This window comes from Cotesia typhae, unplaced genomic scaffold (assembly GCF_013202065.1).
Source record: "Cotesia typhae breed Kobodo isofemale line unplaced genomic scaffold, CoteBio_Ctyphae contig_11, whole genome shotgun sequence".
NCBI lineage: Eukaryota > Metazoa > Arthropoda > Insecta > Hymenoptera > Braconidae > Cotesia > Cotesia typhae.
Genome location: NW_027423711.1, coordinates 5050510 through 5063749, shown reverse-complemented (window position 1 = coordinate 5063749; position 13240 = coordinate 5050510). Strand labels below are relative to the sequence as shown.

The 13240-nt window shown below is 30.4% G+C and overlaps 3 protein-coding genes across 14 annotated transcripts; 1 reads left to right on the top strand and 2 right to left on the bottom strand.

The window, feature by feature from the left end:
* The first annotated feature begins 158 nt into the window (after positions 1–158).
* LOC141527044 (SET and MYND domain-containing protein 4) lies at positions 159–3684 on the top strand. The gene is made up of 6 exons (XM_074242300.1): positions 159–562; positions 1049–1921; positions 2122–2449; positions 2586–2795; positions 3113–3458; positions 3543–3684. The coding sequence occupies exons 1-5, from the start codon at positions 259–261 to the stop codon at positions 3432–3434; spliced, it is 2037 nt and encodes a 678-aa protein (XP_074098401.1). The 5' UTR covers positions 159–258; the 3' UTR covers positions 3435–3458; positions 3543–3684.
* On the bottom strand, positions 3505–8135 carry LOC141527083 (RNA-binding protein 1-like). 7 transcript variants are annotated; one of them, XR_012479134.1, is made up of 8 exons: positions 7990–8135; positions 7516–7729; positions 7163–7255; positions 6835–6882; positions 6649–6696; positions 4812–5559; positions 4141–4221; positions 3505–4058 (listed from the first exon to the last, which is right to left on the bottom strand). XR_012479134.1 is itself a non-coding variant. In XM_074242367.1 (7 exons), exons 2-7 carry the CDS (start codon positions 7722–7724, stop codon positions 4055–4057), a joined length of 483 nt encoding a protein of 160 aa, XP_074098468.1. In that variant the 5' UTR covers positions 7725–7729; positions 7990–8135; the 3' UTR covers positions 3505–4054. The 7 variants fall into 7 exon arrangements, 4 of the variants coding, with proteins under 4 accessions (XP_074098468.1, XP_074098480.1, XP_074098490.1 ...); XR_012479135.1 differs by lacking the exon at positions 6835–6882; XM_074242367.1 differs by lacking the exon at positions 4812–5559.
* Positions 8136–8988: 853 nt separating this feature from the next.
* On the bottom strand, positions 8989–13229 carry LOC141527107 (RNA-binding protein 1-like). 6 transcript variants are annotated; one of them, XR_012479144.1, is made up of 8 exons: positions 13086–13229; positions 12480–12697; positions 11982–12077; positions 11689–11736; positions 11527–11574; positions 9820–10530; positions 9241–9327; positions 8989–9154 (listed from the first exon to the last, which is right to left on the bottom strand). XR_012479144.1 is itself a non-coding variant. In XM_074242418.1 (7 exons), the coding sequence occupies exons 2-7, from the start codon at positions 12686–12688 to the stop codon at positions 9151–9153; spliced, it is 492 nt and encodes a 163-aa protein (XP_074098519.1). In that variant the 5' UTR covers positions 12689–12697; positions 13086–13229; the 3' UTR covers positions 8989–9150. The 6 variants fall into 6 exon arrangements, 4 of the variants coding, with proteins under 4 accessions (XP_074098519.1, XP_074098508.1, XP_074098542.1 ...); XR_012479143.1 differs by having other exon boundaries at positions 8989–9327; XM_074242418.1 differs by lacking the exon at positions 9820–10530.
* Between the last annotated feature and the right edge of the window lie 11 nt (positions 13230–13240).

Sequence of the window (13240 nt, the reverse complement as noted above, 5' to 3'; positions counted from 1 at the left end):
TTAATTACAAATATAATTGTTAAGACTTGTATATATTATACTTAAGATTAAAAAATGAAAATAAATGTTATATGATTACTTTTTTTTATAATAACAATAATATTTACCTAATTGAGCAACACAAAGTACTAAATAAAAAGGACAGAGTTATTTTTGGCCCGATCAAAATAACTAGACCAAAATAACTTAGAAAGCGGAGAGCACAGTAGGAAGAAAACTCAGTTGAGCTTCGGCTTCCGTGTCGAAAAATTACTTAAGATGTTCGAGAGTGACGAGATAGAGATAAAAAGTTACTTTAAATCGAATTTACTGGCATGTCGGCAAGCGATTGATGAAGATTTTAAAAAATTCGCTACTCTCGCGACAAACGGCCAGCGCGTTTCTTTGCTGCTTAGTTATCCGGAGGCGCATGAACTGTCTCTGGAAGTTGAGAATTGCCCGGTGAAAGATCTCGAGAGTGCTTTGAAGCTCAAGGAATCGGGGAATAAATATTTTGGGCATGGAAAGTTTCTTAAGGCTCTTGAAACTTATTCAAGCGCTATTTTGATTACTCCTAAAAAAGGTTTGTATTTGTGTAATTATTTTTCAATAAACATTAAGTTGAATCCAAGCTATTGAATCTAAAAAAAAAAAAAAAAAAAAATAGAACGAAACGTTTGTCCACGATCAGATTGGTCTAAAAACTTTCTATATTTGTCCAAGTTTTTTTGAAAATTTTTTTTTAAAATTATACATTTCAAAAAAAATTTTTTTTTTTTGCTTAAAACTTAAAAAAAAAAAATAGGAATAAATTAATAAAGATGAAAAAAGTATTTTTTTCTTGAAAGATCATTAAAAAATAAAAATTTTGAAAGTTTAAAAAAAAAATTTGAATTTTGAAAAAAATCAATTTCTCAAAAACGGGTGGTGAAAAAAATTTGAAAAAAATTTGAAAAAAATTCATAAAGGTATTTTTTGTCGGTATTAAAAACATAAAAAATTTTCAAAAAAATATTTAAAATCAAAGCTCAAATTTTAATTAATTTAATTACCATCTCATAATTTCTAGAGCTAGGAATATTCCTAGCAAACCGTTCAGCAGCCCTGTACAACCTAACCCTTTACGAAGAAGCTCTGAGCGACGCGAACGTAGCCTTCAAAATCGGGTACCCCAAGGAACTGGCCTACAAGCTTGAAGAACGGCGCGCCAGATGTTACTTGGCGCTGAAGAACCACTCAGAGGCGATTTCTTCATTCCAAAAGACGCTAACATGCTTGGACGACACCAAGCTTCCCCTGGAGAAGAAGCAGAAGCTGGAGATGGACGTCAGAATGATGCTAGCGGTGATGGAGAAGGGAAAAGGATTAAACAAGCCTAAAGACACTAAATTTACCGCTCAAAATGGTTCAGCAAAATTAAAAGAATCAGCGTCAGGCGCTAAGTTCCAAATTCCCAAGATAGCGGACTGCAATCCGCTGTATCCAAACTGCAGCTCTTCCGTGGAGATCCGCGAGTCTCCAGATTTGGGAAGATATGGCGTTGCAACTCGCGACATTGAACCAGGAGAACTTTTGATCGTCGAGAAGCCGAACAATGCCGTTCTTCTCACGGAATACAGACTCACCAATTGTCACTATTGCTTCACGAAAAATATCGCTCCGTACCCTGCAGTTTGTGACACGTGCGCTGCTGTTGCTTACTGCAGCACTAGCTGTAGAGACGCTGACAGCAAGGTTCATTTAAATGAGTGCAGTGTTCTGGTGCCTCTCTGGCTGTCAGAAGCTTCGGTCACCTGCCTGATGGCCATCAAAGCCATCATCCAGAAGCCCTGGGCTAAGTTGAAGGCTCTGAAAGAAGAGTTTTATAAGTCGAGTGCTGGGTTTAAACCTTCTGCTGATCATCTTTTCAAGGGAAGTGATTATGTCTGCTTTTGGTCGCTTGGTAATTTTTTTTTAATTATTTTATATTATAAAAATAAAAATTAAATTAGCAGATAATTGATAATAATACGAAAAAATCAATAACACTGAAGTTGACAGATGTTAAAAATTTTTACAAATAAAAAAAACATTTGTTAAAAATAATTAAAAAAACGATTGTGACTGCTAACTTATAATAAAAATTTAAATTTAATTTTTTAGTGACTCACGAAAGCGAAAGAACTATTGACGACTTGTTCCACCGCGCTTACATGGCGGCTTGGTTGCTCCGAGTCTTGAAGACCAGTCCTTATCTTCCAGACAGTGTTAAGACAGCACCCCAACAACCGCTTTCTGAAGACGAGCTCTACGTTGCTGATTTACTCTGTCATTACTTGCAGCTTTTGCAGTTTAATACTCACGAAATTTCGGAGATTATTAAGCCCAGAGGGGAGACAAATCTCGCTAAATGCAAAAGCAATTTTATTGGAGGAGGATTGTTTCCTACACCTGCTTTGTTGAATCATTCTTGTAATCCAGGAATTATTCGGTAATTATTTTTATTTTTTTATCGAGTAATTATATGCTTTTTTATTAAAATTAGATTTTAATAAATTTATTAAAATTACATTTGTTTGTAAATTTTAGTGCGCATAACCTCAAAAAGAATTATATTCTTCTTTTAGTTATTTCGTCGGCACAACAATGATTGTCCGCGCCATCCGCACGATAAGAAAAGGCGCTGAAGTCTGCGACAATTACGGACCTAACTTCGCGACAGTGACCGAGCCGGACCGTAAACGTAAATTGCGGCTGGGTTATTGGTTTGAGTGCAATTGTGAAGCTTGCAGTCAACACTGGCCACTTCTCAGTGACATAAACCCCAAAATCTTGAGGTATAAAAAATAAAATAATATAATTTTAATAAAAAAATAAATTAACAGTCCATGGCACTGAAGTCAGCTGACAGCTGACAAATTTTTATAATTTTTATAACAAATAAATTATAATAAAAAATTTCTACGAATAATTTTTTTTTAATTATGAAAATTATTGTAGCAAATGTCATTTTTTAATTTTAACACGTGGAATTTTTTTATTATATTTTTTTCACAATTTAATTATTGTAAAATTCTAAAAAAATTTATAATGTCTCAACTTCAGTCTCACTAGTCATAATAATCAAATTTTTAAATAAATTAAAATCCCTCAGGTTCAAATGCGAGACTGGAGAAGTTTGTGGCAACGTTCTACAAGTGAACGTCGACTCGAACGAATTTATGTGCCTCTGCAGCAAGTGTGGTAAGAGCACCAACATAATGAAAGGCCTGAAAGCTCTCCAAGACACTGACGCGCTGTTTAAAATTGCCTCGAGACACTTAGAAGACGGTGAAAACTCCGAGGCGCTGGACACGTATTTGAAAATCTTGAAAATTTTCGACGAGACTCTCGCGCATCCCATCAAAGATTATTATCTCTGTCAGCAAGGTGTCAGACTCACTATGCTTCCTCTCGGCAACACAGCTGTGATATAAAAATTTACAACGAATGACGTTTAAGTAATTACAATAAATTTAATAATTTAAATAAAATAACTACAATTAATTTTACATTTATTATTTATTATTTTTATTTAACTGTAGATTCGTAAACGTATAAAATAATCAATTAAGCAGTCATGATTGATTGATAATCTTTACATAACTTCGCAAAGTAGCTTTTTTAATTAAACAATTGTCATTATTGATATTATCAGCTGTTGGGTGAGTTTTTAAACTGTTTTTTCATACAAATACACTTTTAAATAATTAAAAGAAATTATATCTTTACAAATGAAATAAAATTATTATTTTTCATTACTTTAATTTATAAACTGCGTCGTTGATTGATGACAAGACAATTTTATAGATATTAAAAATTGTCATAATTATGCAAAATTGTTCACGATTAATTTCGTAAAGCTGATCTAGTTATTGAAATCTTATTTATTTTAAATGTGAAAGTTTATATACAAATAAAGGTAGTTTTATAATAATAATAATAATAATAATAATAATAATAATAATAATAATAATTATTATTATTATTATTATTATTATTATTATTCTTAGTTAATTTATAAGGATTTTTGTATTTTGTTCGCTTCTTCTTGAATTTAGCTGCAACATAATAGGATAATAATTATTAATCTAATGAGGAATAGCGATTAAATGATCAGATAAGAAGAAATAAATGAATTACCGTCGGGAATCAGATCTGGAACGACGATCTCGGCTGCGGCTGCGAGTGAGCGATCTCCTACGTGGACTGCGCGACCTGGATCTAAAATAGAGGTACAGTAAATTAGAGCAATTATTGTCGAATAAATAATAAAACAAGTATCTAACATGTTAAAGTGCTCGAAGATTTTTTGCCAAGTAATTTCAATGTTGTACAGCAAAATAATATTCGAGTTTTAAATTAATGCTTTTATTTTTCCTAGGGATTAAAATGTTATCACAATTTATTAAATAATGGCTATTGTTAATTGCACTATACTTTCTTAATTATTGACATTTTTTCAAATATAAGGTAATCCCGATGTTACACTCATCAAGAGCTTTCATTTGAGTACCCACATGCATTTTTATATATTTTTCATATATTCATATATATAAATATATAAAATATATAAAATATATGAAAAATTGATGTGGGTACTCAAATGAAAGGTCTCGATGAGTGTGATATCAGAATGAGCTTATATCTTTGAAAATGTCAATATTTAACAAGATACATGGTTTTGCTTATTTTTTTTAATAATATAGATTATTCAATTTTTTTTTATAAAATAATTAATTTTAGTTTAATCTCCCTGAAAAGTCAGAGTATGTAAACAGATAATAAAAAATTTTTGAAAATCTGTGAAATACCAGACAACTGTGAACATGTAGTAGTGGTAGTAGTAGTAGTAGTAGTATTGGTGGTTGGTGGTGATGATTGGTGGTACTTGGTTGGGTGAAAATTTAGGATGGTTGTGTAGGTGATCATTATTGCATTGCTCGATCGCCGACGTTTGGATGCGGTCGCAATGATATAGATATATTGTTTGTTATTCAGCTAATAAAACGCTGCGGTTGACGGTAGCAGTAATAGTAGTAGTAGTAGTAGTAGAAGTTGGGACGATACGCGCTGAATATTTTGATCTTAGCATTCATATCGCGTTGGCTTGTCTGATTGATTGACTGATTGATGGATAATGATGCTCCTAGACGACTTAGAAGAGTTGCGGTAGCCCGAAGTTGGCTTATTGAAGGGTAATTGACGTACACGACGGACAGCAACGGACTGTCTGACTGACTGACTGATCTGACGGACGACTGGCTGCTATCGGTGGCTTGGTTAGTGGCTGATGATGACTGGTGGGAAGTTAGTGGGCAGGCAGGCTATTTTTTATTTATTCTATTAGATTTTTTTTTTTTTTTTTTTTTAAAGCTTTTACTTAAACTCATTTGTTTAGTTTTTTATTTTTAAGTTCTGTTTCGATTGATAGGCTTTATTGTTCACGGTGGCTGTAGTAGAAGTAGTAGTAGCAGTAACGGTAGTAGTAATGCTAGTGGTGATAGTAGTGGCGGGGAGATGATCAAACTTAGGTGTTGACAATCGACCATCACCGAGAATCTGTAAATGCCAGGTTTACACCAATTTAACTGATTGCTCGCTTCTAGTTACCGTTTATCATTACTTCTAGGATTCATTTGCTATTTTCAGCCTGCTTAACTCTGTACTTAAAAAAAAAAAAAAAAATAATAATAAAAAATATATACATGTAAATTAAACCAACATTATCAATTTGATTAATATCAGTACAACGACATCACCTCTAATTCATCGCGATTCATAATTATTATCTTGAATTATAATTATCGTGCTTAATTTATTGCACTCCATAAACTAGTCAACCAAATCCCAGTATCATAATTTCATATATTTTAAAATATTTATATGCTTTATTAATTAATAAAATTAGTAAAATATTAATATACTTTTTTAACTATGGATATTTTTAAAGAAATAAGCCCATCCCGATGTTGCGCTCATCAAGAGCTTTCATTCGAGTACCCACATGCATTTTTATATATTTTTCATATATACATATATATGATATATATAAATATATGAAAAATTGATGTGGGTACTCAAATGAAAGGTCTCGATGAGTATAATGTCGGGATGATCTTATATCTTTAAAAATGTCAATAGTTGACGAGATACAAGGTCCCTTGTATTGGTGAAAATGATATGAAACCATGAAAAAGCACAACTCCAGATCAAGACTTTTCCAAGGATACCAAATTTAATTATAAAAACCCTTTTTATCATATAAATACACTGTCCACAAAATTTAGCTTATTCTCTTAATAATATATTATATATAAATATATAAATATATTAAATCCATACTTGGCACCTATTCTAATAGTCACGCAAGATAGTTATATCAAAAAATTTATTAATACTCATTCCCTTGTTAGAAATTAATTTATCATATCTATTTGAACTAGTACCAAGTATTTCATATTTTATTTTATCATAATCCTAAATAAAATATTAAGTAGTTTATAAATATATATTAAATAATAAATCTACCGATGACATTCGAGTGAAGCGTGCACGACATAAATCCATAAAACATAAAATGAATAAAGTTTAAATACAATAGCAATTACAAACAAACACAATTGTTCTGTGTGTAGTTAAATAAATTACCTGCGATATTCACCGTAGGGCGAGTACCTCGGACTTCGCGAGCGTGACCTAAAGAAATAAAAGATAAAAATACCCTGGACTTATTACTTGTTAATACGGAAAAATTATTAGTCTTGAAAACTCCAGCAGCTAAGTCCCAGATGCTCTGCTGTCACACTCGAATACTCTCATTAAAAAGCTTCTTACCTGGAGTAGCGAGACTCGGATCTTCTACGGGGACTGCGCGATCTCGACCTATGTTTGTAAAAAATTATTTGTTTTTATTATTTTTAAATTATCGATAAATTCCCATCAGCAAGTTTACTTTTTAATATTATTTCAACAGATAGTACACGTTCCATTGATGATGACCTAATCCTTAACACCAGTGCGTTTAATAATGTACGTGCGTCTACCAAAAATTACCTCTGGTAATTATTAATTAATTAAAATTATTAAATTAAAATCAAAAAATATCTATTACTATTTTTAAATAAATAAATTATTTAAAAATTCAATTTATTTAAAATCTTACCTAGAGTATTTGGGTCCGGGTCTACGGCCACCTCCTGCACGACGGCTCCTTCCCGAGGACATTTCAACCCTTACTCTGGTACCACAGCAACGTCTAAATAATTAAAAATTTTTTTAGTTGTAAATTTTTTAATGAAAATCAGGTTAGCTGACGTTTCAAAATTTTTATGAAAATAAATTTAGCAGATATTTAATAATTTTTTTAAAAAAATAAATTATGACAAAAAAAATTGATATTTAAAAATAAAAAATCCAATTTCTTACAACTAATTTTTTTATTTAATAAAATTTAAAAATTCTTTAATGACTGCTAACTTTAATGTCATATTTTTTAATTAATAAAATTAGACAGACTTTCCATGAAGCCCGCGCACGGCGTCTTCAGCGTCTCTGGGGTCCTCAAACTCGACAAACGCGAACCCCGGAGGATTCCTGGCAACCCAGACATTCCTCAGAGGACCGTATTGACTAAAGGCATTTTCAATCTCGTGTTTGCTGGCACTACTTCCTAAATTTCCGACGTAAACTTTGCATGACAAATCCCACTCGCGGTACCTGGACATTTTGCCTGGAAAAAAAATTATTTGAAGAAAAAAAATTGGAGGATTATTATTGTTGTGATTGGGATAATTGATTAGAAACTTTTTTTGCGATAGTTCCTAGTGTCTATTTGAGCGGAGGTATTAATAGGCAGTTATTAACGAGAAAAACAGTGGATAACCATGAACTCAACCTTGAAACGGCGTTTTAATTGATAAAATAAAGTGACATTTAATTTTTTTTGTTTATTTGTTGGTAGCTGGGAATTTTTTACGGAAGTGTACTTACGGTTTTGTTTGTTTGGAGTTTTTCAACAATGGTCACGAGGATTTTCCTTTAAAAAAATCGTCAACAAATGAGAATTACCGCAGCACTGTACACTAGTAAATTACAAAATGGCGACGCAATGCGGCGCGTTCTTTATTACTCCTTCCTTTTTGGATACTGACAGCTAGTGACATCTTAATTTTTTTTATTAGCGGTGAAAGTGTCAAATGAAAACTGAAAATTTTGTATTGTCAGTTTTGTTATAATTTTTTGATACTCAAATCAGCTGACACGTGACAATTTTTTATTTTTAATTAAAAATGTATTAAAAAAATTTTTTAATTTTACATTTATAAATTATAAAAAAAAGTGAATAAAATCTAAATAATTGTAGTTTAAAAGTAAAATAATTTTTTCTACGATTGATTATAAACAAAATATACTATGAACTATTTTTATTTGTCAAATAATTACAATTATAATAAACGGTTACATTTTTAATAAGCTTTATATTAAAAAAATATATCAAGTGATGAATAATAGTGATTAATAAATACATATAAGCAAATTTTTTATTGGAATATCCTTAACTGATAGAATACAAAATAATACAAGTTAATACCACAATATAAGACTGATTAACTGTTATTAAATAAGAAAAATAATTTCTTTGTCCGCGTTAAAGTAAAGCCAAATTATGTATAATTATTTAGTCAGATCCTACACGAAAAAAAAAAAAAAAAAAAAAAAAAAAAAAAACAAATGACACTGGATATCATCCCAGATTATATTGAGTGATATCTGGATTATACTGGGTGATATCTGGATTATACTCATTGTAATCTGGGATATTATCCAGTGTCATCTTGTTCTTTCTATGTAAGATATTAAAAAAATAAGCTCACAATTACGTAAAAAAAATGTACAAGTCTAATCGAAGCTACAGATTTTAAATATATGGAAAAAATCGCTGTACCTTGATTCTTAAATTAACAAATGATAATTATTTAACACACAGTATTTATATCGTAATTATTGTTTTTGTTATTTATAATTAATGTGATACTTAGTGAGCTTAAATACACAAACGTGAGCGTATTAGATATAATAATTAATTAATCAATTAATTTAATTGATAATTGCATTTTTAATCCGTCCTTTATTATTGATAGATGATAGCACTTAACTGCAATTGAATAATCAATGATAATAAAAATGACCTTGAATGTTTAAACATTGATAATCATCGATATTTATTATATTTATTAGTACCGTCTGTCACGAGACTCCGAGCGGGAACGACGGTCTCGGCTGCGACTGCGAGTCAAAGATCTTCTGCGAGGACTGCGGGACCGTGACCTAAAATTTCACAAGTAAAATATTAGTATAATGTTTATCAATTAATTAAAGTATATTTTTAATTGAAAACAATATTTGATAGTGTTTATTTGAATTTAATGAACAAAAAAAAAAATAATTTATCAAGAGCGCAAGTACCAAACAATATCAAATATTATTTAAATACACAAAGTATAAAAATCACATCAGAAACTAACAGCTAAAGCTCTTATTAATTAACAAATTACTAATAAAATTAATAAGTTAATTGTAAGATGCTGTCCAATAATTTATAGTAATAAAAAAAAAAAAAAAAAAAAATTAATAAATAAATTGGAGTATATACTGAGCAAACGAGGAAATAATTAAAAAATGAAGCATGTAAAAATAAGCGTGAATAAACGCATAGTTAGTGATGTCTAATGATGTCGATAAAACTCGTTGGCTCAGCTTTTATTTATAAATATTAATAAATAAATTTTGGAGTAAAATTTTTAAAAATCGGTGAGATACCCAAAACAACTGTGAGCATGTGGTAGTGGTGGTGGTGGTGGTAGTAGTAGTAGTAGTAGTATTGGTGGTTGGTGGTGATGGTTGGTGGTACTTGGTTGGGTGAAAATTTAGGATGGTTGTGTAGGTGATCATTATTGCATTGCTCGATCGCCGACGTTTGGATGCGGTCGCAGTGATATAGATATATTGTTTGTTATTCAGCTAATAAAAACGCTGCGGTTGACGGTAGCAGTAATAGTAGTAGTAGTAGTAGTAGTAGAAGTTGGGACGATACGCGCTGAATATTTTGATCTTAGCATTCATATCGCGTTGGCTTGTCTGATTGATTGACTGATTGATGGATAACGATGCTCCTAGACGACTTAGAAGAGTTGCGGTAGCCCGAAGTTGGCTTATTGAAGGGTAATTGACGTACTCTGACGGACAGCAACGGACTGTCTGATCTGACGGACGACTGGCTGCTATCGGTGGCTTGGTTGGTGGCTGATGGTGACTGGTGGGAAGTTAGTGGGCAGGCAGGCTATTTTTTATTTATTCTATTAGATTTTTTTTTTTTTTTTTTTAAAGCTTTTACTTAAACTCATTTGTTTAGTTTTTTATTTTTAAGTTCTGTTTCGATTGATAGGCTTTATTGTTCACGGTGGCTGTAGTAGAAGTAGTAGTAGTAGTGGCGGGGAGACATGTAGAACTAGGAGTTGACACCGGTAGAATCTGTAACGGTCAGTTTTACCATTATAACAATCAACGTATTCATACTCCGTGCCACTATTTTTATCAATTTTTTTATTATTTTATTATTCAAAATAAATAAATAATAAATTCAGTTTTTTTTATTTAATATTATTAATTCAACTATTGATGGTCCTAGACTGCCCACTCTAATGCAAATGAGACATCATGTGTTGGGATTCTGAATTTAAATAAAAATCTACAATCTAATTAACGCTATGATAAATTGCTTTAACTACCAAAATAAATTATAAATAATTATTTATATATTATTATTCTCAGGAACACTAGCTTTTAAATATCATTAATAACTGATGCGCTTATTTATGATTCAATCTCAGATTCAACGAACGATGAACGATGACCTGAGTAAATAAAAAAAAAATAATAATAATAAATTATAATTTTTAAATCAAATACTATTTTTGGTAATTATTTATTAGTGGGGTCAACCCTATTATGAGCCATAATTAGGTGAAAAATTAATTATACTAAAATTCGTCGACGTTTAACAAGTTTTGATTTTTTAATTTTTTTTATCAATTAAATTACAAATAAAAAAATATATTAATAAAATCAAATAGAAATTTTATTTATATAAAAAAAAAAAAAAAAAAAAAAAAAAAAAATTAAAATTAAAATTAAAATGATTGATCCCACTTGAAAATATTTACCCTATTTTTAAACAATTAAATAAAATTATAATCTGGTTGAACGAGTGCATATGTGCGATATTTATCGTGTTACTCTTAAATTAAATTTGATAGATAAAATTTTCGTTCGCTGAATAATTCATTATTCTATTTAATAATAAGTTTATTGTCAGACCAACAACTACCAATAATAATAATGTCCGTGCAAATCTAATCAACATAATTCCATACGTACTGTTAGTAGCACATCGTCTCAATGACCACTGGACCGGTAAAACGATCTGAAATACTTTACAATACCGATAATTACGTAAATAATTCATACCTGGAGTATCTTGTGACTGGGGATCTCTTTGGGCTCTTGGACAGCGACCTACAGAAAATAAAAGATTATTTATTTATTTATTTTACCCTCCGCCGGCTCATCCCAGGCCTCGTGTCAATCGATGAAGATTTTTTAATATTAATTTAAAGATAATAAAATTACCTGGGGTATCGGCCAATTGATTTTCTACGAGGACTGCGGGATCGTGACCTACAAATTTCCAAAAAAATATATCGAAAATAAGTACGTGTGCTTAAAATTAAAACTCGAAATAAAATATAGTGACAAAAACAATGCCCAAGTGCTAGCATTATTTTTAAGGGCAAAAAATCTCTTTAAGTCAAATATATTACATAATAATCAATGCTAAAATGTTCGGTACATTAAGTAGCAATTTACATACCCAGTAATGGCCTTTTTTCTTGTAATTATAGTAGTTATATAATAATACGCACCTAGAGTAACGTGGACCCGGTCGACGACCTCCTCCGCCTCCACGGCGACTTCTTCCTGATGACATTTCGACTCTCACTCTTGTGCCACAGCATCTCCTGTTTTTTAATTGAAATAAATTTAATTTAATTTAATAAATAAAAATTAAAAAATATATTACATATAAAAATTCTTTCTAAAAATTAATTATTTATATAAAGCTGTAAGATGAATAATTTTTTTTTTTTTTTTTTAACAATCAAATGTTAATTTCATTTATTAAGCTTCTAAATTAAAAAAAAAATAAATAAAAGATATCTAGAAGAATATATATAAATATATGAAAAATTTTCTTAATAATATAAATTATGAATACAGCTACTAGATTAATTGTTACACTGAAAAATATTTTTTTCATAATAATTTAGTAGCTAAAAAAATTTTTTAAATCAACTTCAGTGCCTCAAAAAAATTTTTAAAACTATAATTGACTATTTCAAATAGTAAATTATTAAACTTACGTTCCATGAAGGCCTCGAACAGCATCTTCAGCGTCTCTAGGGTCCTCGAACTCAACAAAGGCGAAGCCCGGTGGATTCCTAGCCACCCAAACATTCCTCAAAGGTCCGTATTTACTGAATGCATTCTCAATCTCATGCTTGCTAGCACTGCTGCCTAAATCACCGACGTACACTTTGCATGATAAATCCCACTCGCGATAACGCGACATTGTGTGAACCTACATAAAAAAAATTCATCAATTAATTATATCAACTTCAATTGACAGGTATAAAAAAAAAATAGCGAGCCGAGTGTCAACAGCACACAAGCACATCAAAGCCGCAAATTGTCCGCCATTTTCATGCTACCAGTATTGACAGTAATTTATTGCTCGGGAATTAATGTGTTTTATGATAGTTAGTACACTTCAATTATTGTTGAGAAACAGCACGGGAATAAAAAAATTTTATTCTTAAATAAACATTGATTTGCATTTATTAATTTATTTAATAACAGTGTTTGTGTGATGTTGAAATTCGCCGTCAATAAATTTCACAACTCGGCGGACAGTTTTTTTTTAAATATATAAAATAATAAGTGCTAATTAATTTTTTATGAGTACTTACCTATTGTAACGAGTATTTGACACGTGGAAAACTAAATTCTGATATTTAAAATTTTATTTATAACAATTTAAACTTAAATTTAACAAATCCAAATGACTGGTATTGAGTGTGTTTAATACAAGTGTTAAATCTAAAATGGAGGTTTTTTTATTCGA